At 39.6% G+C, this 26175-nt stretch overlaps 1 protein-coding gene across 1 annotated transcript; it reads left to right on the top strand.

The window, feature by feature from the left end:
• Positions 1 to 8393: 8393 nt before the first annotated feature.
• sfrp1a (secreted frizzled-related protein 1a) lies at positions 8394 to 24692 on the top strand. Its single transcript, XM_088994960.1, has 3 exons — positions 8394 to 9101; positions 16950 to 17030; positions 23501 to 24692. Exons 1-3 carry the CDS (start codon positions 8576 to 8578, stop codon positions 23824 to 23826), a joined length of 933 nt encoding a protein of 310 aa, XP_088851086.1. The 5' UTR covers positions 8394 to 8575; the 3' UTR covers positions 23827 to 24692.
• Positions 24693 to 26175: the final 1483 nt, after the last annotated feature.

Raw genomic sequence — 26175 nt, 5'->3', positions numbered from 1 at the left:
TTTTTCATTCATCTTCCGAACCGCTTATTCCTCACTAGGGTCATGGGGAGTGCTGCAGCGTATCCCAGCTGTTTTCGAGTAGTAGGTTGGGGACACCTTGGACCAGTTTCTATCAGGACACACACAGAGAGGAACAACCACTTGCACTCACACTCACACCGAGGGTCAACTCAACTCAACTCAACTCAACTCAACTCAACTCAACTCAAATCAACTGTATTGATAGAGCATTTTCAAACAAACAACACTGCGTACAAAGTGTTGTACGTGGAGCAACTATCATATACACAGCAATAAAGCAATAAATCAGTCACAAGACACTAGAAAGCACCAGGGAGTAAAAATGTCAAATGACTAAGAGTACAAGTGAGTTTTCAGGTGGGTTTTAAAGATGGGTAGCGTTGGGGCTTGCCGAATGTACAGTGGGAGGCCATCTTAGAGAAAGGGACCAGCAACCCCTCTGACCCTCCATTTAGTTCTTGGTACTTCTAATTTGAAGTTTTCAATCATCCTGCCATGCATGTTTTTGGAAGATGGGAGGAAAACGGAAACTTTCAAACAAATGAAAAAGCATTTTTTCTCCCTCTAACGCAGAAGAAATTGTGACACTGGTTATCCAAGTACCCAACAGTCCATTTTAAAGGGACCCACCACACCAAAATCCCAAAGCAGGCCCTTAAAGATTGCCACAAGGGACAGAAATAAAATATTCCCTCTAACCACACTACATATGTAAACTCTTCAATACACACCAGAAGGCTGTTGAGACACTGGAACCAAGATTGGACTTCTCAATGGAAAGCCCTTGAATAGACATGATCCCAACACAGTTGGAAGACACCTTGTCCTCTTCTTAAAAATTGGGACCATCGCCCCATTCTACCAGTCCCAAATCACTTTTCCGATGGCCACATAACTTTGCAGAGGTGTGTAAAAAACAACACCCCCATACCATCTTAACTGCAATGCTCAGTGGTACTGTCCACCAAAGGGTTTGTCTACGAATCACCTTAAAGGACAACCGGCATCACTTTTTTGTTTCCTAACTAAAATCAGAAAAACATTTTAGAGCATCTAAAATACCCCAAACACACAGTATGATTTTTTTTGTTAAATGCAAAATACATATAAAAATAATTTATTAATTTAATTTTTTAACCCGGAAGTGGCCACTTTCAGAAGGTCCCGCTCCCTTTTTCGTGGTGTCACCCCAAGACGTCTTGCCTTGCTGGAGAATCAAAACAATGGCTTCAGATTGGGAGAATATGCTTTCTTGTTACTCATGCATTTATGAATCTGATTCAAATAGTTCTGAAGAGGAAAGCATACATGTTTGCAATCGATTAAAGAATTTATTTCGGGCCATTTTGAGGCAATAGGGGGGGGAATCTTGCACCAAAAAGAGGCAGAAAATTGCGACAAAGCTCCGTGTAAGGAATTAATATGCCCGTTTCCACAGGCTGATTAATTCCTTACATGGAGCTTTGTCACCCTCTTCTGCCTCTTTTTGATGCAACACGAAGTTTTTAGACCAAACAAGTACAGCAAAATGCATTGACGTGATGGAAGGACTGCTACAATGTGTCCTTTTTTCGGTCAGGGGCGTTCCTTCAGTGACGTAACGTGCAGACTCGTCACCAACTCAAAATCAAGACTTCCGGAATATACAGCACGAGGCTTAACATGTAAAATATAGCTATATGCGGTGGGATCTTTGTAAAATACGCTCAGTAGAAGTCATTTGAAGCCATTTTACAAATTATGGACACAACTTGTCCGGAGATGTCGGTTATCCTTTAATCCACAGATCAAGTCATTCACCTCATCAATGGAGGCACGGAACATTATGCACTCTGCCTACCCCATGACGGGTGCTCAATCTCTCAGATTCGGATGTTGTCTGGGCAAGCCGCCACATGTGCTATTATACAGGCACTAAGCCATAGGCTAATACGGATGCCCACATCAGCTTACTGCATCTCACTGATGGCAACTACAGATTGTTTGGAAATGTGGAAATTGTGACTCATTCTGAAATGGTTTTGGTGCCTGCATAAAAAACGATGTATTGCCAACAATGGTGCTTTGTCAAATGTTCTAGAGTCAGAGAATCTTCAGTGAGATGGCCATGGTCAGTTCTGAAGTCATTTTAGGGTGGTTCAAATTCAGGCTGTGGACTTCCTGTGTAGAGTTTGCACCTCCTTCCTCTGCCTGTATGAATTTTCTCTGGGTTTCCGTACAGTTTCCAAAAACTATAAACCTACTGTATTTCCCACACTATAAGGCACACCGGATTATGCGGAGGCGCACTTTCAATGAATGACATATTTTAAAGCGTTTTCTATGTAAGGCACACAACATTATCAGGCACTACAGTAGAGGCTGGGGTTACGTTATGCACCCATTGACGGTGCTGTGCTAAAGGGAATGTCAACAAAACAGTCAAATTGTCAGATGCTGAATAAACATGGGAAAATGGACTTCCTGTTTCTCTTTTCTACCCCTACGCCCTTCTTTTTGCTGCTGGAGATTGCAAATTTCCCCATTGTGGGACTAATAAAGTTTTTTCTTGCCTTATCTAGTTCAATAAAACTTTATTAATTGACTACAAATCAACTTTCTGACAACTCCATTCAGTCCTAAATGAATAAACACGCAAAAGAAACACATAAAGCTCACTTTATTTGTTCCATTCCTTATCTATGAATCCCTCAAATTCTTCATCTACAGGGTCAAAATTGAACAGCTGGGCGGCTGCTGACAGTAGTTGTGAGACCTGTTGCGGCTCGATATTACTTCCCATGTAAGGCGCACCGCTTTTAAGGCGCTGGGTCATCTTTTGAAGAAAATGAAGGCCTCTGGTGCGCCTTATTCAAGGAAAAAATACAGTATATTAGATATATAAATTCAGGAAGTAAACAGGCAGTCTTGTAATTCATTAAATACATGTGAATTATTTGAACGTTTTCGACTATTTAAGGCAACAAAGAATGTAGGTATTCATTTTCCAAACTTCTGTATTGCTACAGTTTTACCACATTTAGCTCAGCAACAATGTGGGTTCTATTTTCATGAATGGTTCAAATCTGCCATGAGTAATCAGAATACGGACACACATCTGTGCCTGGGTGTGAGTAAAGAAACATTTAAACAAAAGGCCATGTTTTATCATTGTAGGCGCAAGCACAACTGAGTTCATTGAAAGTAGCTCTTCTCATTCCCTTTAAATATTTGTTTTGAAAATGACAGGAATATTGTGGCACTGCATGTGGCCAGTATGGCAACAGTCATCAAAAGTGTGTACCCTCATTAAATGAGCCGCCGACTTAAATATGTCCACATACGTCATCGATCTTTCTATCGCTCCTCACCCGGATCATTTGCGTGCCTCCTTTAAATGCTGCCTGGCAGTAAGATGGAAAAATAATCAAATAAAGTAACAATAAAAAATAATAAATTCACAGAATTAATTTGTACAATCTTTAATAGTGCTTGATGACTTCCGTTGTCATATTTATGAATGAAAAAAAAATGACATCTTTGCACATGTCTACGAGGCTGAGAGTCTGTCTGCCTATCAGTTAGACTATCGACTGTGTAAGCTCTCAGTCGTACAGGAGTGGTCCATCGATGAAAAGGTTTCTTCAGTCGTCATCTGTACTTCTTTGAAGGTGTCGGACGTTTCGCTTCTTATCCAAGAAACTCCGTCAGCAAACTAAAGTCATACTGGTAGTTTCGGCCCTATATATATGATGACACAAATGACAGACAGCTGAAGAAACCTTTTCATCGATGGACCACTCCTGTATGATTGAGAGCTTACACAGACGCATGGCAACTGTTCTGAAAATGTATTAAAACTTTAAAAAGTAGAAGAAAAAAAATCAAATAACAATGTTGGAAAAGTTTTGAGAATTCATAATGAGCTTCCTTTGCCATTAATTACAGCCAGCGGCCTATATGAATCTGTCTCGTTAAACTTTGCTAATTTAGATTATACAATACAAGACAATCTCGCTTATGTCCACGATCGGATTTCGGGAAGACGCTTCATGGCCAACTCGGCCGCCGACGTCAGCGTGCTTCTTCAGCGTCCTGCAGAGCGCCAGGGCAGCGCGATCAACGCCACCGTCGCCAATGACCGGCCTGTCCGTGCCCGGCAGCATGACCAACCCCACGCTTCTTCGTCCTCACAATCCCTCATCGATCGACTCAAACTGGCAGTTGTAGAGCACTCTTTGCCGTGCTCCCGTACAACGACTTCAGGCACCACGAAACTTCCTCGGCAACCACCCCACCGACGCCTGCCATCCCCAGTGACCGTCATCTTGCCTGGCCTCACCATGTCGCAGAATGACTTTTGTTTTTATTTCTTTTTACTTCATCGCTTTCACCGATTTCGGATCCAGGAGGGGAGCCCTGTGGCGTCACACGTGTGTATGATTTTGAAGTGCGCCTTTCAACCCTTTCATGTCTTTCAATTCCTTGATCTCCTTGATGTGCGTCTCACCCTGACGCATAGCACACGCTTGAAAATTGTATAAAAGGAGCTGTCGCGGGACAGAGAGATTGGGCAAACCACGGGGCAGAATCATCTCAGACTCATCTCGGACTCACAGACTCAAAGAGACTTGCAAAGCCCCGCACAGGCACGGCTGGCTTTTGCCGGGCGTCTTATGCCGGGCGTCGGACGGACATCACGGCACGACTTGCTCGACTCCACGCCACGATCAAGCTCTGCGCGTCACCTGCCTGGGAGATCGGACAACGAACCTACTTACAAATAAAGAGAAACATCAAACTCTTTAGTCCCTTGGTAGCTCCTCCGATCAATGGCCTTCTGGCTCGGTCATCAGGTTTGGACCGTTGGCCTGATTTAGGGAAAGTGCTTATGCTGCCATTTGCTTTCCAATTCTGAATCACACTCTTAAAGGTATTTAAACGGATATACAAAGCCTTCTAAATCCTTTATCTGACACTTTATCTGAGAATTCTTTTGAATATACTTCCCCAACCAACTTGAATCCTTTCCATATCATGCACTATGAGTAGTTGAACTTTATTTCCAAAAAATAAAAATCACTGTCTTTAATTTCAAGGCTTGTTTGAGCTGCACTTTAGTAAAATTCACAGCTAAATATATGCCCTACAGGGCTACTTATATGTCACAAACTGAAGATAAATGTGATTGAATTTTTTTATAATTGTCAGTGTGCAAGGTTACAAAAGGTCAAGTCTTTCACAGTGGATGATGATTTTCTTTCTGCATTATGCAGCACAAAAGAGGATATTTGAACAGAGGTGTGTTGATGTTTTATATCCACCGTAAAAGCTGCAATAGTGATTTCAAGAGACGTTTATACTTATTTCCCCCCCCCCCAGCGCTATTTGACATAAAGCAGATGTGCTTGTTATTTTTGTATTTCACATTGGTTATAACGGAGCTTTTATTCGGTGGTGACGTCATGCTCTGGGAAAGGTCCTGTGTTTACCCAACGTATGGTGATGACAGAGCCCAATGTCGGTTCTGCCAGTTTCAAAATGTCTTTTCATGGCAATACATGAACATGGAGTCCTAGTACTAGTGAATATAGATACTTGCTGTTCACACAGACGCCATACATCTTTGACAAATATTTAGTCTCAATCAGTTTTGTCTTTGTCGCCGGAATTCACCAACACTTTTAAATGAAACTTTAACATTTTAAAACAAACTGGCCCGCTTTCACTGTTTTAAAAACTATGTGCAGACGCATGTACTCTACAGCGATGTTTTAAATTAATCTGGACTTGCTTGTTACTGTCTTAAAATATGTTTGAAGCAGCCCTTTAACTCTAAACAGGCAGTCCGTCTGAGCAAAGCCAGGTTTGACCCTCGACATTCAAAGTTTGCTTTAGCAACCATCAGTTTGATGTCATCAACCCACATACACAGCTAAAGCGTATTAAACTATGGCTGTCAATTTGAAATATGTCTCCCATTGCCCAAGGGAATGAGTTGGCTTCTATATTGATATGCGCTATCACTTTGGCATGCACACTCCTTACTCACAACCAAATTGACTGACAAGCCATTTGAGCTTGTATTATTTCCGCACATTTTCAGATGCCTTCTTCAAATTGGACCGCAGTTTCCAATTGATTTACAGGCATTTTTGACATGTGAATTATGTACCCAGTAGCAAATTACAAATACATTCTGATTGTGATGTCATCTTTCAGCATACTTTGTTTTCCTCATGGATTACATAAAGCGTTGAAAATGCAGCATGTCTCCTGGCTGTTTAACAAGTGGGAAAAAAATGTCCCGAGTGTGGCCATCTATGGTGGAAAACCCTAAAATCCATTCATTTGGTAAATACATTAAGAGAAGGTCTGTGTTTGCCACCCACTCAGTTCAAATCGAATTAAAGGCTTTGTTTTCCCAAACTTCCACAACACAATGCAAATGTATCCACATTTAAATAGAGATAATTCACACCTTTAGTCTCATCACTGAACTACACACAGCTGTGAGGAGATGGACACTCGAGAGTCTTCAAATTGATTTTGGCCCCTGGTTTCTAATTAGCTTGGAAAACATAGTCCTTGAGCAATGTGGCAGTCCCAATTTGCACTTCATTCAGTTAACTAAATTGTATTTAATAAGCTAAACATGGTCAAGATCTTTCTGTCACGTTGTTTTATCGTGTAAAGAACACAACTCAACTTTATTGTAACCTTGAGTTTTTTTTCCTTTTGTTTGTGAGCCAATGTTGTAAAATCTCAGCACTGAGTTACTCTGCGTTGTATTCTTCTCTCAGCACAAAAAAAGTACTTTATGAACACGAGAAAGGCCACACAATATTGGTTTTGCTTCAACATTAGTGACTTTGTATTGTGTGTGTACCCTACACTAATACCCAAATCGTTTGGGTGGGTATATGCACATCGCTACAAAGGTTATGCATCTATTGGCATAGGTGTCTGTCTACTGTACTTTGATTACAATTTTTAATTTGTATTAAACTTGTTTTTTTGTTTTTTTGTTTGTTTTTGTTTTCCATGATGGATATGAGCATTATATTAAGGACGTTTGCATGCATTCCCAAAAATGCTTTAAAGGCACAGAAATGCATTTCAGTTTGAGGAAAATATATACTGCATTTTGACTTAACTTAAGGACAAAGTACTTTGTCGTCATGAAAATTTGTCTGTGCATTTAGCATTTGTAATATCCAAACATAGTCCAATTTTAAAAACATATATAACAAATATAAAATCTACATTTTTGAGAAAGACAGAGAAGATGATGGACTGGCTAAACAGAGGTTTGTTATGGCTGTTATATTATTATTATTATTATTATTATTATTATTATTATTATTATTATTATTATTATTACAATTATTGATAATGTCATGAAAATGTATACCCTACATGTGATGTAATATGAATCAGGCAAAATATTTATTACTTAAAATTGAATGATAACCTTTATTACTGTATTAACGTTTGGGATATTTTTGTTTAGCCGTAACATATAGTAGCTGTTTTAGATTTAAATGAAGTAATATTCTATTTAGTCTAAAATACCATGCATCACTACAAATCAAAAAGTATGGTTGTGGATTGAAAAGTGTATAACATTTGATGTAAAGTGTCCTGTATAAAATATAATTTGGGATGTTATACAAATAGCGTGTTACTGATAAATGGATGCACATATTTATTGACGATTGACGGTGTCGCATTGTATGCTGTATGTTTGTGTTTTTTTTGTCATTCCAAGTATACTTAATTTTATTAACAGTCTGTTTTTTTGTGTTTTGAATCTCGCCTACATGTTTGAGTAACTTTTTGAATAACTTCTTCCTTTCCTCTTCTTTTCATAACTTTGCCGCTGTGAATTGTGAATTTCTCCACTAATACAGGTTAATCTAATCTAACCTAATCTAATTTAAATTGAAGACAAAAAATACCCTTAACAGGTTGTCAGCAAGTCAGGAAAAAAAATAATGTTTTATCGGATACAATGCAGTACATGTATATCTGACTAGAACGGTACTTCTGTGTGCATGAAGCATCAAAACGGTCATTTCAATCACTCAAATTGAACGCGAAACTCGTCACTTCGTGTTTTTTTACGCATTCTAGTCATTCTGGTGGCCTAATGAGCAGAAGGCTTGAGGCTTACCATTGTGGGATTTATTTTGACGTTCTATTCTGCAGTTTGGTTTGACAAAGGAACTACAAGCAGGGGAGTAAAAGGGAGGTTAGGAAAGGCTCCTGGGGAGTTTTTACACTTGAGGTAATTAAGCGCTTTGACTGACAGCGCTGTGCCAAAAGGCTAAAAGAGGCTCTCTGATTGGCCAGCGCGCCCTTTACAATCACCTCATGTGCGCTTGTGTCTCAGACGCACAACAGTTAGTTGAGTGCCCAACTCGAAACAAGCCACACGTCCCAGAGGAGCGAAACAAGGTCAAGGACCTTACTGAAACGGATATTTATTTGCACATCTACATCGTCGTTCCGCTTTTCTTTCTGAAGTGAGCCCCACGGTTCCAAATTCCGATCTTGTTCGCGAGAAGTCACGATGCGGACAACTTCTCAGTCAGCTTTTGGGACGGTCCGCTTGGCTCTGACCATGGCGCTCCTGACGGCGTGCGCAGCCTCCGAGTACGAGTATCTCAGCTGGAAGTCGTCGGATTCGTACCATGGCGGACGCGGCTACGGAAAGCAGCCGCAGTGCGTGGACATCCCCGAAGACCTGCGGCTGTGCCACAATGTGGGCTACGCTCAGATGTTGTTGCCGAACCTGCTGGAGCACGAGACCATGGCCGAGGTAAAGCAACAGGCCAGCAGCTGGGTGCCTCTGGTGCACAAGAACTGCCACCCGGGTACGCAGGTATTCCTCTGCTCGCTCTTTGCGCCCGTGTGCCTGGAGCGACCCATCTACCCGTGCAGATGGTTATGCGAGGCCGTTCGGGACAGCTGCACCCCCATCATGGAGGCGTTTGGCTTCCCCTGGCCGGAGATGCTCACCTGCGACAAATACCCACAAGACGATGTGTGCATAGCCATGACTCAACCAAACGCCACCGATTCCACCAAGCAGACAGGTAAGATTAGTCTTTACAACTCAATATTGATGTTTTTGCGTGTGTGCGTGCGCGCGTGCGTGTGCGTGTGCGTGTGCGTGTGCGTGTGTGTGTGTGTGTGTGTGTGTGTGTGTGTGTGTGTGTGTGTGTGTGTGTGTGTGTGTGTGTGTGTGCGTGCGTGCGTGTGTTGCGCGCGCGTGTGCGTGCTTTCCAGTTGTTATTTTAGGATCGTGCATCTTATCCCCTTTTCCACTTCTCAAGTCGAAAAAAAGTATTTAGGGGTTCAAAAGAAAAGGTGGTGCGGGTATGCTCCAAAGACTGGGAGGACAAGGGACTGTATGTAGGTGGCAACTGTGCAAGGACAGACGGGTTGGATTATAGGAGTTTTTTTCCCCTCCACACCCACAAAAAGTTGCACCGAAAATTTCCCAATAAACTAAATATGATTCAAGTTAACAAAATGACGAACAGAACACAACTGTAAAAAATGGTGTAATTGGAAAATCCTAATTTATGGTAACCCTAATTTCTGGAGAGGAGACCTCATTTTGTCCTAACCTAACCCCTCAAAATACACATTGACAATATGCATGTTTCTGTAGAAAACCAACTTCTGACTAAATTGTGTTCCACTTTTCTTGAAAAACACTCTCTCCCTGTTCTTGTTCTCATCAGAAAAAAATAAAAACAAAAATAATAATAATAATACGTCTGTGTAACCTCTGTCGTACAGGAGTGGTCCGATAATATATATATATATGTAGTCTCGTTATCGATGTCGGTACGATCGGACTGAATCGATCGATGAAAAGGTTTCTTCAGCCGTCATTTGTACTTCTTTGAAGGTGTCGGACGTTTCGCTTCAGACAGATTTTCATGACGACAAAGTACTTTGTCCTTAAGTTAAGTCAAAATGCAGTATATATTTTCCTCAAACTGAAATGCATTTCTGTGCCTTTAAAGCATTTTTGGGAATGCATGCAAACGTCCTTAATATAATGCTCATATCCATCATGGAAAACAAAAACAAACAAAAAAACAAGTTTAATACAAATTAAAAATTGTAATCAAAGTATAGTAGACAGACACCTATGCCAATAGATGCATAACCTTTGTAGCGATGTGCATATACCCACCCAAACGATTTGGGTATTAGTGGAAGGTAAACACACAATACAAAGTCACTAATGTTGAAGCAAAACCAATATTGTGTGGCCTTTCTCGTGTTCATAAAGTACTTTTTTTGTGCTGAGAGAAGAATACAACGCAGAGTAACTCAGTGCTGAGATTTTACAACATTGGCTCACAAACAAAAGGAAAAAAAACTCAAGGTTACAATAAAGTTGAGTTGTGTTCTTTACACGATAAAACAACGTGACAGAAAGATCTTGACCATGTTTAGCTTATTTAGCACGCCTGCAGCTCCGCTGATTGTTCCTATTGTTCTGACTAACAACTGGCCTGATTGCCCCTCTTCCACTGGTATCACCTCATCAGTATTACTAATCCTATGTTGCCTAAACCTAATTTGGATCGTTCATCCAATAGCCTGTTTAGGCAACAGGCAATAGGAACAACCAGCGGAGCTGCAGGGAGTAGTCCTCTGCTCCCCCCAACCTGAGAGCAGGGACCTATCATAGCAGAGTCCGGCACCGCCATGTCTGGACAGTAGGGATATATATATCGAGCCGATACTACCAGTAAGACTTTAGTTTGCGGACAAAGTTTCTTGGATAAGAAGCGAAACGTCCGACACCTTCAAAGAAGTACAGATGACGGCTGAAGAAACCTTTTGAATAATAATAATAATAATAATAAATTTCATGTTAAGCGCCTTTCAAACCTCTCAAGGACACTTTACACTCACAGAATAAGCAAACCATAAATCATACAGATAACTATGCAAGAGGTTTTATTAACAAGACAATATTCGTTCATCCAGTTTACGCACATCATCTTTGAAAGAAAGAGCATTTAATCAAACACTCTTAGCTGCATGTTGCTCATGCTTTTTGAAAACTATTATTAGTCCAGCGTTATCTGTGTGGAGCTTTTCATGACAAAAATGTGTTGGTACTGAGTTAAGAAATTTGTGATATCCAGATTATTGCAAAGATAGACTTGAAGTAACAATCATTATTCAACGATTATTAAGACAAAAGGCCAGGTTTCAATAATTTTTGGAAACAATTTTTATTAAAAAAGATAGTAAAAACAATCTAAATAAAGATAAAAACACGTGAGGATGTATCGTCCTGATACAATTTTTTTTGTCACTTCTGATAAAATTCCAACATCGTGGCCGAAAGTACAGTCCGATACAGATATTGTCCGAGATGGAAGATGGAGATGGAGGAATGATACATGCTCTTACTTATTTTTTTGTAAGAAATATTGCAAGAGATGTGATCAAGTGAAACTGTTCAAATATAAAACAAAAGTCAGCGGCAGTAGGTATGTGAAAGTCTTATCCTTTTCTAGTAAACAGCGACATAAATTCAACCACAAACATCAGAATGTACTGGATTAATTTTAATCAATACAACATAAGGTAAAGAAGGACTCTAGACTCAGTTTTTATAGTAGTTGTACGTTTCCAACATTTGTCTTCTTCGTTGCACCTGCGCTAAGAGCTGCTAATTTCCAAAAATGCAAGACTCCAAACATTTTAGTGCAAATGGCCTTTTTCCTGCGAGACTTTTTCAGGAACCAAAATGAAAACACATTATTTAAAATGTTACTCGACATAGTTGAACTTCAACGAGCTGTGTCCGTTTGTATTCCAGGATTAATACAATACAGTACAGTACAATACAATACATATTGAGTGATATAGCGCTTTAACAACAGATAAAGCTGCAACAAAGTGCTTAACATGGACATATATCCTATACAGGAAATAAATCAGTCACAAAGTTAGTAGAAAGCACCAGGGAGTGAAACCAAGATCAAGTCTGAATACAATGCAATGCATATTGATTTACAGTATATAGCACATTAACAACAGCTGAAGCTGTAACAAAGCGCTTAACGTGGACAACTATCCTATAAAGGAAATAATGCAGTTTTGTTTTTTGTTCAGTTCAGTTTTTTTGTTTCCTAACTGACATCAGAAAAACGTTTTACAGCATCTAAAATACCCAAAACACACAGTATGATATTTTTATTCAAATGCAAATCACCAATAAAAATGACTTAAAGTGTCTAAAAAGTACTTCAATTTGAAACCGGAAGTGGCCAGTTTCAGAAGGTCACGCCCCCATGTTCGTGGTGTCACGGCAAGACGTCTTGCCTTGCTCCAAAATCAAAACAATGGCTTCAGATTCGGAGAATATGATTTCTTGTTACTCATCCAGTTCTGAATATGATTCAAATAGTTCTGAAGAGGAAAGCATACATGTTTGCAATGAATTAAAGAATTTATTCCGTGTCATTTTGAGGGGGGAAATGTAGCATCGAATGTGTGTCATCTGGGGGGGGGGGGAAATGTAGCAGAAGAGGGCGACAAATTTCTGTGGAGACGGTCTGATTACTTATAATTTTTGTCAGTGAATATCAAATAGATGGTCGGTGCCACACACAAGGATTCACCATCGCGTTATTCATGTGTTTTCCTTCTAATTTCACCATCAACACGGATCAACACGAAGTTTTCAGACCAAACAAAGTATTGCAAAATGCATTGAGGTGATGCAAGGTATGTCCTTTCTCGCTGAGGGGCGTTCCTTCAGTGACGTAGGGTGAGGACTCGTCACCAACTCATAAACACGACTTCCGGAATATTCAGTGCGCGTCTTAAAACGTCAAATATAGCGATATGCGGTGGAATCTTTGTAAAATACACTCAGTAGAAGTCGTTTGAAGCCATTTTACAAATTATGGACACAACTTGTCCGGAGACGTTGGTTGTCCTTTAAGGCAGTTAGATTGAAGTGTCGGGATTCTGAGTGTTTAGCCAGGTTCCATGAATACGAAAATGTACCTGCCTCAAACATCACTATTTCCTTCTCTTTGTTATTCCAGATCATCCATTTTGTTTGTTATGAATCTGCCGTTAGAGCTTTCAAGATTTGCACAGTTAGCTTTTAGCTGAGGCAATTAGCGTAGCTCTACAGCTCCACTTTTATTTGCACAACCTCTGCTGTTTAAAGGGCCTACCAGACCCAGCAACAATCCGCAATGATCCTGCTCCTCACGCTATCTTGTCTGGGATTTTCAAAGTGTGTGAAAAGTACATCTAGTTAGTAAATTCATTCAACATTCGTAAAATCAATTCTCTTCCCACCTTCAAGTCTCAAAAACACCTATTTAAAATTGCATTTTCTGTGTAGCTCTCTCTCTCTTGTTTCTATTTATAATTTTATTTTATTTATTGCATTCTATTTGTGATTGTATTTTATTTATTATAGTACCTATGCTTGTCTGAGACTGTAAAGTGTCCTTGAGAGCCTTGAAAGGCGCTTAAAATGTAATTTATTATTATTATTATTATTATTATTATTATTATTATTATTAAATCTAGACAAATTTGAACTGGAATCCAATGTCGATTGTATCCATAAGAAAATAGTATCCAGAGGTGAGATAATAATAATAATAATAATAATAATAATAATTATTATTATTATTATACATTTCATTTAGAAGCGCCTTTCAAAACTGTCAAGGTCACTTTACAGTGACTTGATAAGTTTTTCAGTGGGTTAACAGGGGCGCCCACACACGCCAGTGTTCACTCAACCCGAAAATGCCTCAAATAGATAGAGGCTAGCTAGCTAAATAATAAATAGCTAATAATAATAACAATAATATATATCTTTTATAAGTGCATTTCAAAACTCTCAAGGTCAATTTATAGTCACAGGATAAGTTGCATAGCTAGGTAGATAGCTAGATAGCTAAACAGCTAGGAAGTTATATCACTAATTAATAATAATAATACATTCCATTTATAAACACCTTTCAAAACTTTGAAAGTCATTTTACAGTCACAGGATCAGTTTTTCCGTGAGTGAGCAGGGGCAGCCACACGCGCCAGCGTTCACTCAACCCAGAAGTAACTCAAAGTGTGCATTTGTGAACTTTTATCTATCTATCTATCTATCTATCTATCTATCTGTCTGTCTGTCTGTCTGTCTGTCTGTCTGTCTGTCTGTCTGTCTGTCTGTCTGTCCGCCCATCCAACCGTCGATCCATCCATTTATTTATTTATGTATTTATTTGTTTATTAAATCAATTATTTATTTATTTGTCTCTCTGTCCGTCCGTCCGTTGATCCATCTATTTATTTGTTTATTTATTTATTTATTTATTGATGCTTCAATATTTACAATAAAAATGTTTTTTTTTAAGGGTCACGAGCTTCATGTAATTTAGAGACTGGATATGCTTGTCAGGTGCGGTCCAAATTCATTAACATCCACACTTCACATCATATGTATGCAGTATTATTCTAAAAACTCCAGTTGCTGTTTCACACAAAAGCACGTAACGCGGCTTATATGAGGGATTTGTTTAAAAAAAATCTGATCTCACTCTAAAATAATGTAAGCAGTTCATGAGATCTTTTTTTTTTGCCTTTAAAATTTTAATTGTCCTTTTCAGTAATCCATTTCTTGTCATATGGGCACCGTTTTCTGTGCAACAATGACAACATTTACTACATGTAAATGTTGTCAACTAGCCGTTCTTGAAAGACCATGTATGCACATGCTAAAAAGCCATTTTGCTCATGTGTTTTTTTCAAAACCCAAATAAGACACCCTGGTTACCCCTTTCCAACCCATATATATAACAGCTAAATCCTCTCTTTTGGAGTAGGGAGTAAACGTTTATAAACGTTTATACATAACGTAAACGTTTATTCCTTTGATGAATGACACGAATATATTTCCGATTGATGATAGAAAGTAAGAAAAGGAAATGCCATCGGCCAAATTGGGATATTCCAACTAATGACAATTATCATATATACTGGAGTAACTTCAAGAAGCAGAATGTTCACATCTTAGCTGCATGTAAACATAGCCCGGGAAGTAACCAACATTAAAAGAATTTGAGGTCAAAGTACCCTGCTGAAAAAACAAGCACGTTTGACACCCTGTAAAATGTGTCACTGGTGAAAATAAATTGGTTTGATATTGTTGTTTCAGCAGTGAAGGTGTGAAGAGGTAAAACCAAACACAAACAAAGCGAATGCAACCTTTTGTTTTGGAAGCACAAACCGCATCTAACATGGTCGTCGGTCCTTGTTCTGCATAAAAGAGACTTGCAGCCATGACCATGCGAAGCTGTCAGCAAGCTGCTTAGCATAATGGATGGCCGAAAAAGCTCACTTTATGCGTTGTGTTTATTGAGTAGCAAAGAACAATACTGAAGAAAGAATAGCTCTTGTCTGTTAAGTAAATCGTTCATTGACCAATTCAATGAAACAGGAATACGACCCACATCTTTTTTCAATATTTCATCAAGGGTGACTTTCAAATTCGGAAGTTTGTGAATTTCTTAAGCAACCTTGAAGCAAGCAGCCAAAGACATGGCGAGCCCCATTAAACATCCATCCCTCACTGTGACACCCCAACCCAAAGCCATCATCCATTTCTAATGGCTCTTTGGCTGCTCGTTCCACAAACCTGTAGAGTGTAGAGACTCCCTGGTTTGAGGTTGACTCACACACCTCAGTGGAGGGGAGGGAATGGGGTTCTGTTCCCAATCTGAGCCAAGCTGACAAATACCAGAGGAACCTTGAGAGATGGCCAAAACCACCAAGTCTGGGGAAAGCCAAAGTGCGGGTTGATTATAAAAGTAGGTTTGCTGTTGTGTTGCTCTGCCCCTGCCACGAGCCTCCAGTGAGGTCTCCACATGGGTAGGTAATGTACAGCCATCTCATTCATTTTCAACCTCACATAAAGAAGGCTTTCCGTCATCACATCGTCAACTCACTTCGATTTCCATCTGACACTTTAATAACACCACTTGAAGGCTTTTTCACACTACATGTAAGCTCTAAATGGAGTGACTGTGCATCTTCCAACATTTACACAGTGCTCACTCTATCTGAAAGGGGACATGGCTCTGTAGGTGTGTGTATGTGTGTGTTAAGGGGGCGGGTGTTATTGACTGACACGTTGGTAGAGATAGAAGCCTGTTTTTCTAAAAAGAGTTATCCCTCCCCATTTAAAAGTTCCCAGGACCACACAGATGTCCCCATTCTACAGACATCACCTGTTATCATTTGTTGTCGCTGTCAAGGGCGCACTCGGAGGCCTGCTCTGTGTATGAATTTCACTGTGGGCATCTGCATTCCAATGGATACTCTCATCTTTCCATCATTATTGCGAGTGGAGATCAGCTAACAGTGCTTTCCACTCAAGGGCAATATAAAATGTGGTGATAATTGATTTAAAAGGAGCGACCATGTCAAAAAGGGACTGTGACACTCTGTAAGCAGTGTCTGTTTTCACAAGCTCTTTACACCAGGGTGTCGCTTCAACAAACGTTTGTGAAACACATGTAATGGACAACTGGCAATTGGGAGAAAACTGTTTATCCTCCGCCCCAGCACCACCACCAACATTTTACCCCGGTGTGATTGTGAAATGCTGCGAGTAGTTTGGTTAAATAGGAAGCACACTTTTAACCACATGCAATCAGCATGTAAAAAAAGCATTGCTTTCTGCCTCTTTTAGTCAAAGCTGGCCATAAAAGATGAAAACATTCCTTGCTGTGGTCAGTATATAAAGGGATACCTAGTTTAAACAACCTCCGGAAGGGTTGCAGAAATTTGATGTGATTTGCAAATTTCTGTCATCATAATTGCGCAGGTAAACTTTTGTACGTCAACTACTTTGTCCCCTTATTGCTCCACAGGTTATTCTCCCATTTGCCCTCCCTGCGACAATGAAATGAAAACCGACGCCATGCTGGATCATATGTGTGCCAGTGAATTTGGTAAGAATGCTGAAAACACTCATTTGCACTCAAAGAAAATATATCCATCATTTCATTTTACAGTCAGCAACACTTTTTTTAATCTTATATATATATATATATATATATATACACACACACACACAGTAAAGTCTCGTTATATCGATATCGGATATATCGATAGTCCCGGTTATATCGATACTATTTCTATGCACGCACGGAGAAAATTACATGCAAACAGGGTCGGATATATCGATAGTCCCGGTTATATCGATATTTTTTCGGACTCCCTTGAATATCGATATAACGAGACTTTACTGTCTATATATATATATATATATATATATATATATATATATATATATATATATATATATATATATACACACAGAGAGAGAGAGAGACAGATCGAATAGTATATGGATTATGGATCACATTATTTGACAAACCAAATAAATTCTTCACAGTAATCTGTCTGTGCATTGTGGCAGGACATAGTGTATGCCAGACAAGTATTGAAGTGAATAGATGTGCACATTCGCCGCATTGAATTGCCCAATTGGAATAGGGTCCTCCAGATGGAATCCAACATGAACAAATCATTCTGAAAATGATGTATTTGATTATAGTTGGAAAAAGAAGCATCAACAAACTTGTATAGTTTATTCATTCACTGCTCCAAAATGTTGGCAAGCCGACTTTCACCTTCCCCATAGAGGTAACATGAATATTAGAAACAGATTTTCTCCATTGACCCATCCGAGGTTGAAAGTTATTGTTTAATGTTTAATCTTTTTGTTTAGGCTGGTGATGAGTCTTGCCCTTTTGGCATTTGTGTCATCATTGGCTACAAAAAAAATGGTGGCACATTATTTCCTCGCTGAAGCCTGAAGAAAATGTATTTTTGGTTCCTCGGTAAAGGCTGTGATGTGAGTTGGCGCAGACGAGTCAAGCAATGGTGAACAGGACAAAACACAGCATTGCTTGCATAGCAGTTTCAGGAACACATCTTTGGGACGGCTCAAACGGCCACTTTGTATGGCGTGTGGTAATTGCGATGCTGTATCAAGTAATGTATACAGCCAGACAGCAGATAGCATTTTTGCAGCCTCTTGGCCAAACATCTGTTTCTTCTTCCAGCTGGCCAACCGGGAGTTTTTCTCAAAGTGCAAAATATTTCCAACTATGCTTGGAGCCAAGCATGACTTCATGGCATGTATTCGGGAAACCAATTAAATACACACAAATTAGAAAAGACCCTCACAAAGGTTATGACGTTTTTCACACCTACGGCATGTAACGTGCTCGGTTTTGAATTGACAACAGGGAATGGAGACAGCAGGATTTGGAACCAATTTTACAAGCTGACTTTACAGACAGCCTTGTCTATTTTGTTTGGAATGGACCATAAAATAGCTTTTTTTTTCAAGACTTCCTGTTCTTTTCTGTGCAACAATGGGATGGATAAGCATGGCGAGGTTTAAAGAATGAGTCACTGGCTTTTGGCAGAAATCCTTATTAAATATACCCTTTCTCTCTGTGGATTGGCTTATTGGTTCACTGAAAATCTCACTTACTGGAAATGGTTGTAAAGCTGTTTTCATTTAAAGGTGGAAGTTAAATCGTTGTTGTTGGTTTGTTTTTGGTATCCCCTCAACAATTTTACACATGCACATTAATGATTCCTACTTCATGCGCAAGCACGTCCTCATGTGGTTTGACCTCAGTAAAAGCAGAACCTAACAGAGCTTAGTCAGCTTTTGATGAAAAGTAGTCAAATGTCAGGAAGGAATCTTATTCTTGCTTTACTTCCAATAGATCAGAATTGTTGTTGAAAAAGTAATGCTTTTAAGTCATTCCCCTCAACACTATCACACTCCTTAAAGTCTCAGGGATCCTGATGAATTTTCCCCTGTCAGACACAAATCCACATGGCACTCAGCTCTTAACAGATTTATAGCCTGTCCCACTCCACACTTTGTTCCCACCGCAATCTATCTCTCCGCGCTTCGAGTTTTATGGAACTTCATTGCACCCAAAACTCCCAACACCCTTCAATTAAATCCCTCCTCTGCTTTGGACAGCTTACTTTGTTGCCATTGCCAAATTCCCCCCGAACCCTGGACGCCCCCGCTTTTTGTTTTGATACACTGAACAGGGCCATTCTGGACTGCAGGACTGATCACTTCAGTCACTTGGATAAGTCATTCTTGCCCTTCACTGTGAATGGGAGACAACACACCCTCCTGTTTGGCTTTAAGGCTGCCTAAAGCTTAGGCTTAACTAAACTACCAGAAAAAGACTCGTGTCTGGCAGCAGCGGACAACGACAACAAAGCACCCGGTGATGTAAGACACAGACTCTTTAACTTTCTATGAATTGTGAAAATAGCATAAGGTGAGACAGAGAGCTCCCGTGAACTACTTCATTGCAATACACAAGTGCGCGGCTGCGTACACAGTTTAAAATCGTTCGCACGTACAGTATGAGTGAAACATAAAACTAGATTTTTTTTTACTCATTCAAGACATAAAAAACAAAAAACAAAAATATAATTTGAAGGTATACGATTTGTTTTCATTTGGCACAAATTGAATCAAACATGGCTTACTAACACAACAGTCAAACGTTGACTTCTGAGTGAACTAAATTTCCCACAGGACTGATTGGACAAGCAATGTAATGCAATTATCTGCAGCCAGTGATGGCCAAGTGGGCGTGTCATAACTCATTGACAAGGGTTGTAGGATGTAGGCTCAGCTCATTAAACATAGTTGGGGCTGTGTTTTGTCACCTTCTGCGACTGTTTCATCACTTCTTCAACCGGAAATGGTCACAAACATGCAGATTGTCTGCATTTATTTGCACGCAGGGGTTGACAAATTTTGCAAAAGTACACTTTTTCTAAAAATTGGATTGGATTTACCTTTATTAGTCTCAGAGTGGAGAAATTTACATTTTACAGCAGCAAAGTTATGAGAAAGTCGTGGACTAACATGCCAGTGTATACCTTGGTTGGTGTTTCTGGTTAATCACTTGCAAGTTTTTCTTCATGTCCTCCTCGTTGTCCCATGTGAGTTGATTACCCAGCAGGAAATCAGCACGTTACATCTCGTTGGAGCTATCATGGTTGTAAGTTTGGGGGGAAAAAAGGCCATAAGAATGAAATCTATCAAAATAGAGCTATATTTTGCAGCTCTTGTGTTTTTCCAAACTAAAGAAATTACTATCAATCAAGTCACACCATCCTTAAAGCTCTGATGTTTCTCACACTGCTTGCAGTCTAGACTATAGTGTGAAATATCAACTATGCACAGCCAATAAATAGGTGTACTAATTTTCATTACAGACCAGTTGTGGCTCCAGTAAATGAAGAGAGGGTGCAAACGGACTTCCTATTGGTTGTTCTACAATAGTGTCTCGTCAAAAAATTCTCTAACTCAATTGGCATGTTTCTTCACGAATCTTCAGTCAAACCGGCTGGTCAATGTTTCTCAACCCCTGACAAAATGAATTTCAGCTGCATTTCACCAAGCCACAAAACTGTTTGAGATAAAAGTAAAAATAGTAGTAAATTGAACAATTTCTCAACCACCATCCCAGCTCTGTTTGCGAATTGTTGTGGTCCACATCATCTCCATAAAAGCATAATGAAATAAAGTTTAGTCCTCAAATTTTGCGACTCAATCTTATCCAATTTGTTAAAAAAAGTACAAATTAGATGAGGCAGGTGATAAATACTGAACGGTGGCACACCGCAGGTGTGATAAATAATCACTCCAAGAATTCTTGATATTATTCATCCAAATGAGGGTTGCAGATGGACTGTAAATTTGGGCGAGAGGAGTCATACACTCTGAAATGGTTGCTAGTCAGTCAAACAGCTCAAATAAATGCATAAACAACAATTAACATTTTGAGACAAGAATTGCCAATTAATATATAGTACTATGTATTTTTATGGGACGAAACCAGAATGCAGGCAAGTAGAGAGCAATCAACACTTTTATTCTCAGTGCAGCCAAGTTAGTTACTCCAGAGCGTCCAATTCAGGCTAACATTGAATGTTCCAATGTTAACCCAAAAAGACTGATGAAGATGAATATTATCCACCCGTGTGTAATCAATCTCAGAATACAGTATATGCACTTCTTCTATGATAGTGTCATTTCTTTCATAACTTTGCTGCTGTGTAATGTAAATTTCTCCACTGCGAGACTAATAACGGCAAATCCAATCCAATCCTATCCAATACCAAGGAACGCATAAAGCAGGTCTTAGAGACTGTTGTGGAGAAGTTTAAATCAGGCTGAGAGTATAGAAGGATGTCACAAGCTTTGAACTTCTTGAAAGCAACCATATTGAAATGGAAAGTGTATGAGACCATTGCAGGACCGTTCCTCTCAACTTTCTGCCTATAAAAGGAGAATTCTGATCAGCAATGCGGCCACGTGATCAGTCTAGAACGAAGTTGGACAATCCAATGGACATCTATTCGTTGCACACTGCACAAATCTGGCCTTTATGGAAGAGTGGCAAGATGAAAGGAAGATCTCGAATGAATTGACACGTCAAACATAGGACAAGTCAACTAAAATTGAGCATTTGGGGCTAAATGTTATGTTTGGCCTGAAAGTCACACTGCACATCACCCTGAAAACACCATCTGCTCTGCCAAACATGGTAGTGACAGCATTATGGTCTGCAGCTGCTTTTCTTCAGTAGGCACAAGGAAGAGAGTTTGAGTTGATGGGAAGATGGCTGGAGCATTCGACAGTGGTTCAATACCACTCTCCATCAAGCAATTTTGAAAATAAGAATGAGCAAAAATGTGACTCTGTAGATCAGATTTCGGGAACCTTTTTGACGAAGAGAGCCATACAAGTAAAATATTTAGAAATGTTTTTCAGTGAAAGCCACACACACACACACACACACACACACACACACACACACACACACACACACACACACACACACACACACACACACACACACACACACACACACACACACACACACACACACACACACACACACACACGCGTGCACAGCCACTTTTCAACCAAATGTCAAAATGTATTATCTAAAATAATTTTATGAGAGTACTCACCATTAACATGAATGGTATTCCGTTCCTCATGATTGGTAAAAATCCAGCCAAACGATCGGAATGAAAGTCAATTTGCCAGGTCCATATGCGAAGTTACTGCTAGCTAGCCTGCACACGGCTCATTAGCTTCCACACTTGCTTTCTGCTGTCTCTCGCAAAAGTATATTGATGAAACAGTCAAAGTGCCACTGACATTTGACTGTTTCATCTATGGTATTTCATTGCAAATAACAATCACAACCTTTCCTCTCCACAAAGGCAAATCCTTTGGTCCATTCCAACCTGAAGTGTACGATAATCGTCATTTTTTTTAGTCGTCGGGCTTATTTAAAAGGGGCGTTTACCTGTTTCAAAGGAACGGTCAGTATCATCCAATCAAAATTGCACTTTCCGTCAACTGCAGCCCAAACAGGAAATGAACAACGAAAAAGCGGGAATATGTATTTAGTTTTATCGGTGAGCTAGATGCAATCATCAAAACAGCCATGTATGGCTCGCGGGCCTGCTCTAGAACTGTGAGAGAATGCTCCAACAACCTTAAGCGTAACTGCAGCAAAAAGGGTTTCACAAAGTGTTTTCTCAGCGGTGACGGATAGCTTTGCAATCCCCCACGTTTCATTTTATTTCTCAATAAATACATATTAAAGTCAAGCCAGCTTTATTATCAAATGTGCTCAATCACATTTTCTGTCTGTATTTTGTGAATTATTGTTTCACTTTTTGATGGTATTCCACTTTGTGTTTGTTGATTTATCACAGAAAATTCCAAATTTATCTCTTTTATGTTTAAAATCTGAAATGTGGCAACAGGTTAAAAAGTTCAAGGAGTCCACATACTTTCACAAGACAGAGTATCGTCCGCACACTCAAGAGATTTAAGCGGCACGGGGCAGAGAAAGTTCAGAATGTCAAAGGATTAACAGGAAAAAGCATTTCTCAGGATAAAGTTGTTCAGAGGTGGGCTCAACTTCATTTTATGACTCACTAATTATAAATGTGTTCCATTTTGTTTTCATTGAACACTAAGCCTCATCAGAGATTGTTGTTAAGACCAGAGGCTGGGGATAAAAGTTCTAAATCCCTAACATGTGCACCTTAGTACTGGGGGAAATGGTGCCTCTGCCCTCTCTCACTCTTTGTTTAGCATTCTCATTGTCAAGTATTTGAGTGAAAAAAACTTTATACAAATCCGAAATTATTTTTATTTTATTCTTTTTACAAATCTTAAATTATTTCATGTCTTGAATCGGTTGTGTCAAGTGTGATGTTCTAATGTTCCGTGTTAGCATTTGCCGCCATCATATCTGATTATATAACACAATGTTATTCTCTACGCATAAGAAATAAACTCTTAGATGACATTTTTCTTGTCATGCAGCTTTCAAGACAAAGATCAAGGAGGTGAAGCGAGAGAACATGGACCGGAAGGTGATCTTTCAGAAGCGGAAGAAGATGTTGAAAACAGGCAATCTGAAAAAGAAGGACATGAAGAAATTGGTGATGTACTTGAAGAATGGTGCTGATTGCCCATGTCAGCAACTGGACAATCTGGGTAACCAGTATCTGATCATGGGCAGGAAGGTTGACAAGCAGTTCCTCCTCACAGGCATCCACAAATGGGACAAGTCCAGAAAAGAGTTCAAAAAGGCCATCAAGAAACTCAAGACACACAAATGTCCCACATTTGCAAACGTCTTCAAATAAGTTGACCTCTCTCCATTTGGTCACAGCTTCTCCTTCATATGAACTTGCACAGGCATTTTGCTTTTTTGTTTGTTTGTTTTGTTTTGTTTTTATTTTGGATTGCTATATCTTTCATTACATATATCATTTGCAATGTGCTTTTTAAACTATTTGGATGAGAGATCTTCATCGGATAAATCCTTGCTCTCGTCCGTCCCAATTTCCATGTCGATGCTTTCTCAAATTTGGACATCAAGCATGTCGGACTATTTTAGCTGAAGGTGGGAAAACGTTTTTATAACTTTGATTCGTTCTGTCTAAATTTGAGTAAGAGTTATAATGTAACGATCAAGTCTGGGAGTCAGCTTGCTTGTTAGTTTCTACATTGTTTTTTTTATGATGAGTACTAGATCACAAAAGTGAGACTATTTGTTGTGACTGAGCCCAAATTAGTAAGAATAAACTCTAAATGATTAGCATCATGACTGTTGTGTTAATAGTGTTTTGAGAAATAAGAATTCAGTCTCACGTCATATTTTTAAAAGTAGAAGTGTAGAATGGCTAAAATCACAATATGTTTCAGTTAAGGCCTTTTAGCTTCATTGTAACGCTTCTTGCAACTAGCCTCAGAAACCCGAGTTCCAATTGAAAAATGTTTTGCTGGGTGTATCATGCAGTCTTGACCAAATATTTTTGCTTACATTTGCAGTTATCATTATAAAGGTGAATTCAATTTGTTTGATGTTTCACAGATTTCAGATGGAAACGAATGTCAGCAGTTGTCTTTTGCTTAATGTGGATGGTCTGTTTTAGCACTATTTTGTGTGCGTTTCTGACTATGACATGTACATACAAATTTTACATAAATAAAGAAAACCTGAATTGTGTCGTGTATTATTTGTTTTCAGCGCAGTTTCATACAGTGGTCAAGTGGATTGTTAATATTATTTTGTTTGACCGTATAAGCGCAACTGTAAACTACCACTGCATAAAAAGTGCTGTACATGAAGAAATAATAAGGCATCCAACAACAAACCTAAAAAATACATTAACAAAAACAATGAAAGTAACAAAAAAATGTAAACTTAAAATCATGCAGAGTCAAAAGGCAAACAATAAAAATGAGTTTTAAGATTAGTTTTAAATGGTTTTAAACACGGTTACAGCATAGGATAATCCCCCATGAATTACCGTAGAAATTAATGTATTCATTTTCCGATCCACTTTATCCTAACAAAGGGTTGGAGGGTGCTGGAGCCTATCATAACTGTCTTCAGGTAGCAGGAGGACACAATGAACCAGCTGCCAGCCAATCGCATAGCACACAGAGCCTAACAACCATTCATGGGACAATTCGGAGTGTTCAATCCGCCTGCCATGCATGTTTTTGGAATGTGAGAGGAAACCGGAAGACCCAGAGAAAACCCACGCGGGTCCGGGGAAAAACAACAAACTCCACACACAAATAAATTGATTGAATGAATTTGAGACATCTTGAAAATAGTTTTATAACACATGTAGAGGGTCGTGAAGGTTCTCAATGTTGCCCACATCACATGCACGGCTGACATCATCCTCAATGAGAGCTCTTCCTGATTACTTGTCAGTGTCATGCACAACATTGGCTTAATATGGCTGACTCGGGTGCACTCTTCTCCAACCGTACTGATTTGAATGCAATCGAGACACACTGCCACGAATGGCCTGGCAGGCTCATTACATCCCATATGTATGTAATATGTATGGAAACTCCACCCGTGCGCATGGTTACGACTTCACTTTGCACTAGACTTGCGCTTGATATGAAAATAAGACCCCCAAATGTCTTCATTCCATTTCGGAAGTAATTTTTTTGATATAATAGTTGTGTGTGAAACATCAGCAATTGTGAAGCTCACAAATGTCACGTCTACTCGAGGCGGGGTGACAGGACCCGAGGGACGACGGAAGGAGGTAAAGGTTGGATCCGAAATACACGGTGAGACAGAGTTTCTTTTACTGAGACACAAATGAAATGGCAGAAAACAAGGTGAGGATAAGGGCAAATGACAAATAGACCTGCTTGCGTGGTAGTGACGGGGAATTTCCTAGAATACTCCGACAATGACCGTACGGTAGGTGTGGCTTTTATAGCCAGAAGGCACAATCAAGGGAATTGAAAACAGGTGCGTGAGCCGGGTGAGTCAGGAAGGGAGGGGCCCGCTCCAAGGAGCAGCGGAGGAGGAGACAGGAGGGGAGGGGCACGCTCTGGACGGTGACGAAGATGTGACAACAGATGATGGAAGATCTAGAACACAGGTGTCAAAGTCAAGGCCCAGGGGCCAAATCTGGCCCACCACATCATTTTATTCAGCCCGCAAAAGCAAATCA

Source organism: Hippocampus bargibanti, linkage group LG04 (genome assembly GCF_051943395.1).
Source record: "Hippocampus bargibanti isolate YZ-2025 linkage group LG04, ASM5194339v1, whole genome shotgun sequence".
Classification (NCBI taxonomy): domain Eukaryota; kingdom Metazoa; phylum Chordata; class Actinopteri; order Syngnathiformes; family Syngnathidae; genus Hippocampus; species Hippocampus bargibanti.
Note: the sequence above shows the minus strand (reverse complement) of the source record. Positions and strands in the feature narration are given on the sequence as shown.

Coding starts and splice junctions, on each gene's coding strand:
- sfrp1a (XM_088994960.1), top strand. CDS start 8,576: ATGCGGACAACTTCTCAGTCAGCTTTTGGGACGGTCCGCTTGGCTCTG. Junction 9,102..16,949: donor CGATTCCACCAAGCAGACAG/GTAAGATTAGTC, acceptor ATTGCTCCACAG/GTTATTCTCCCATTTGCCCT. Junction 17,031..23,500: donor TATGTGTGCCAGTGAATTTG/GTAAGAATGCTG, acceptor CTTGTCATGCAG/CTTTCAAGACAAAGATCAAG.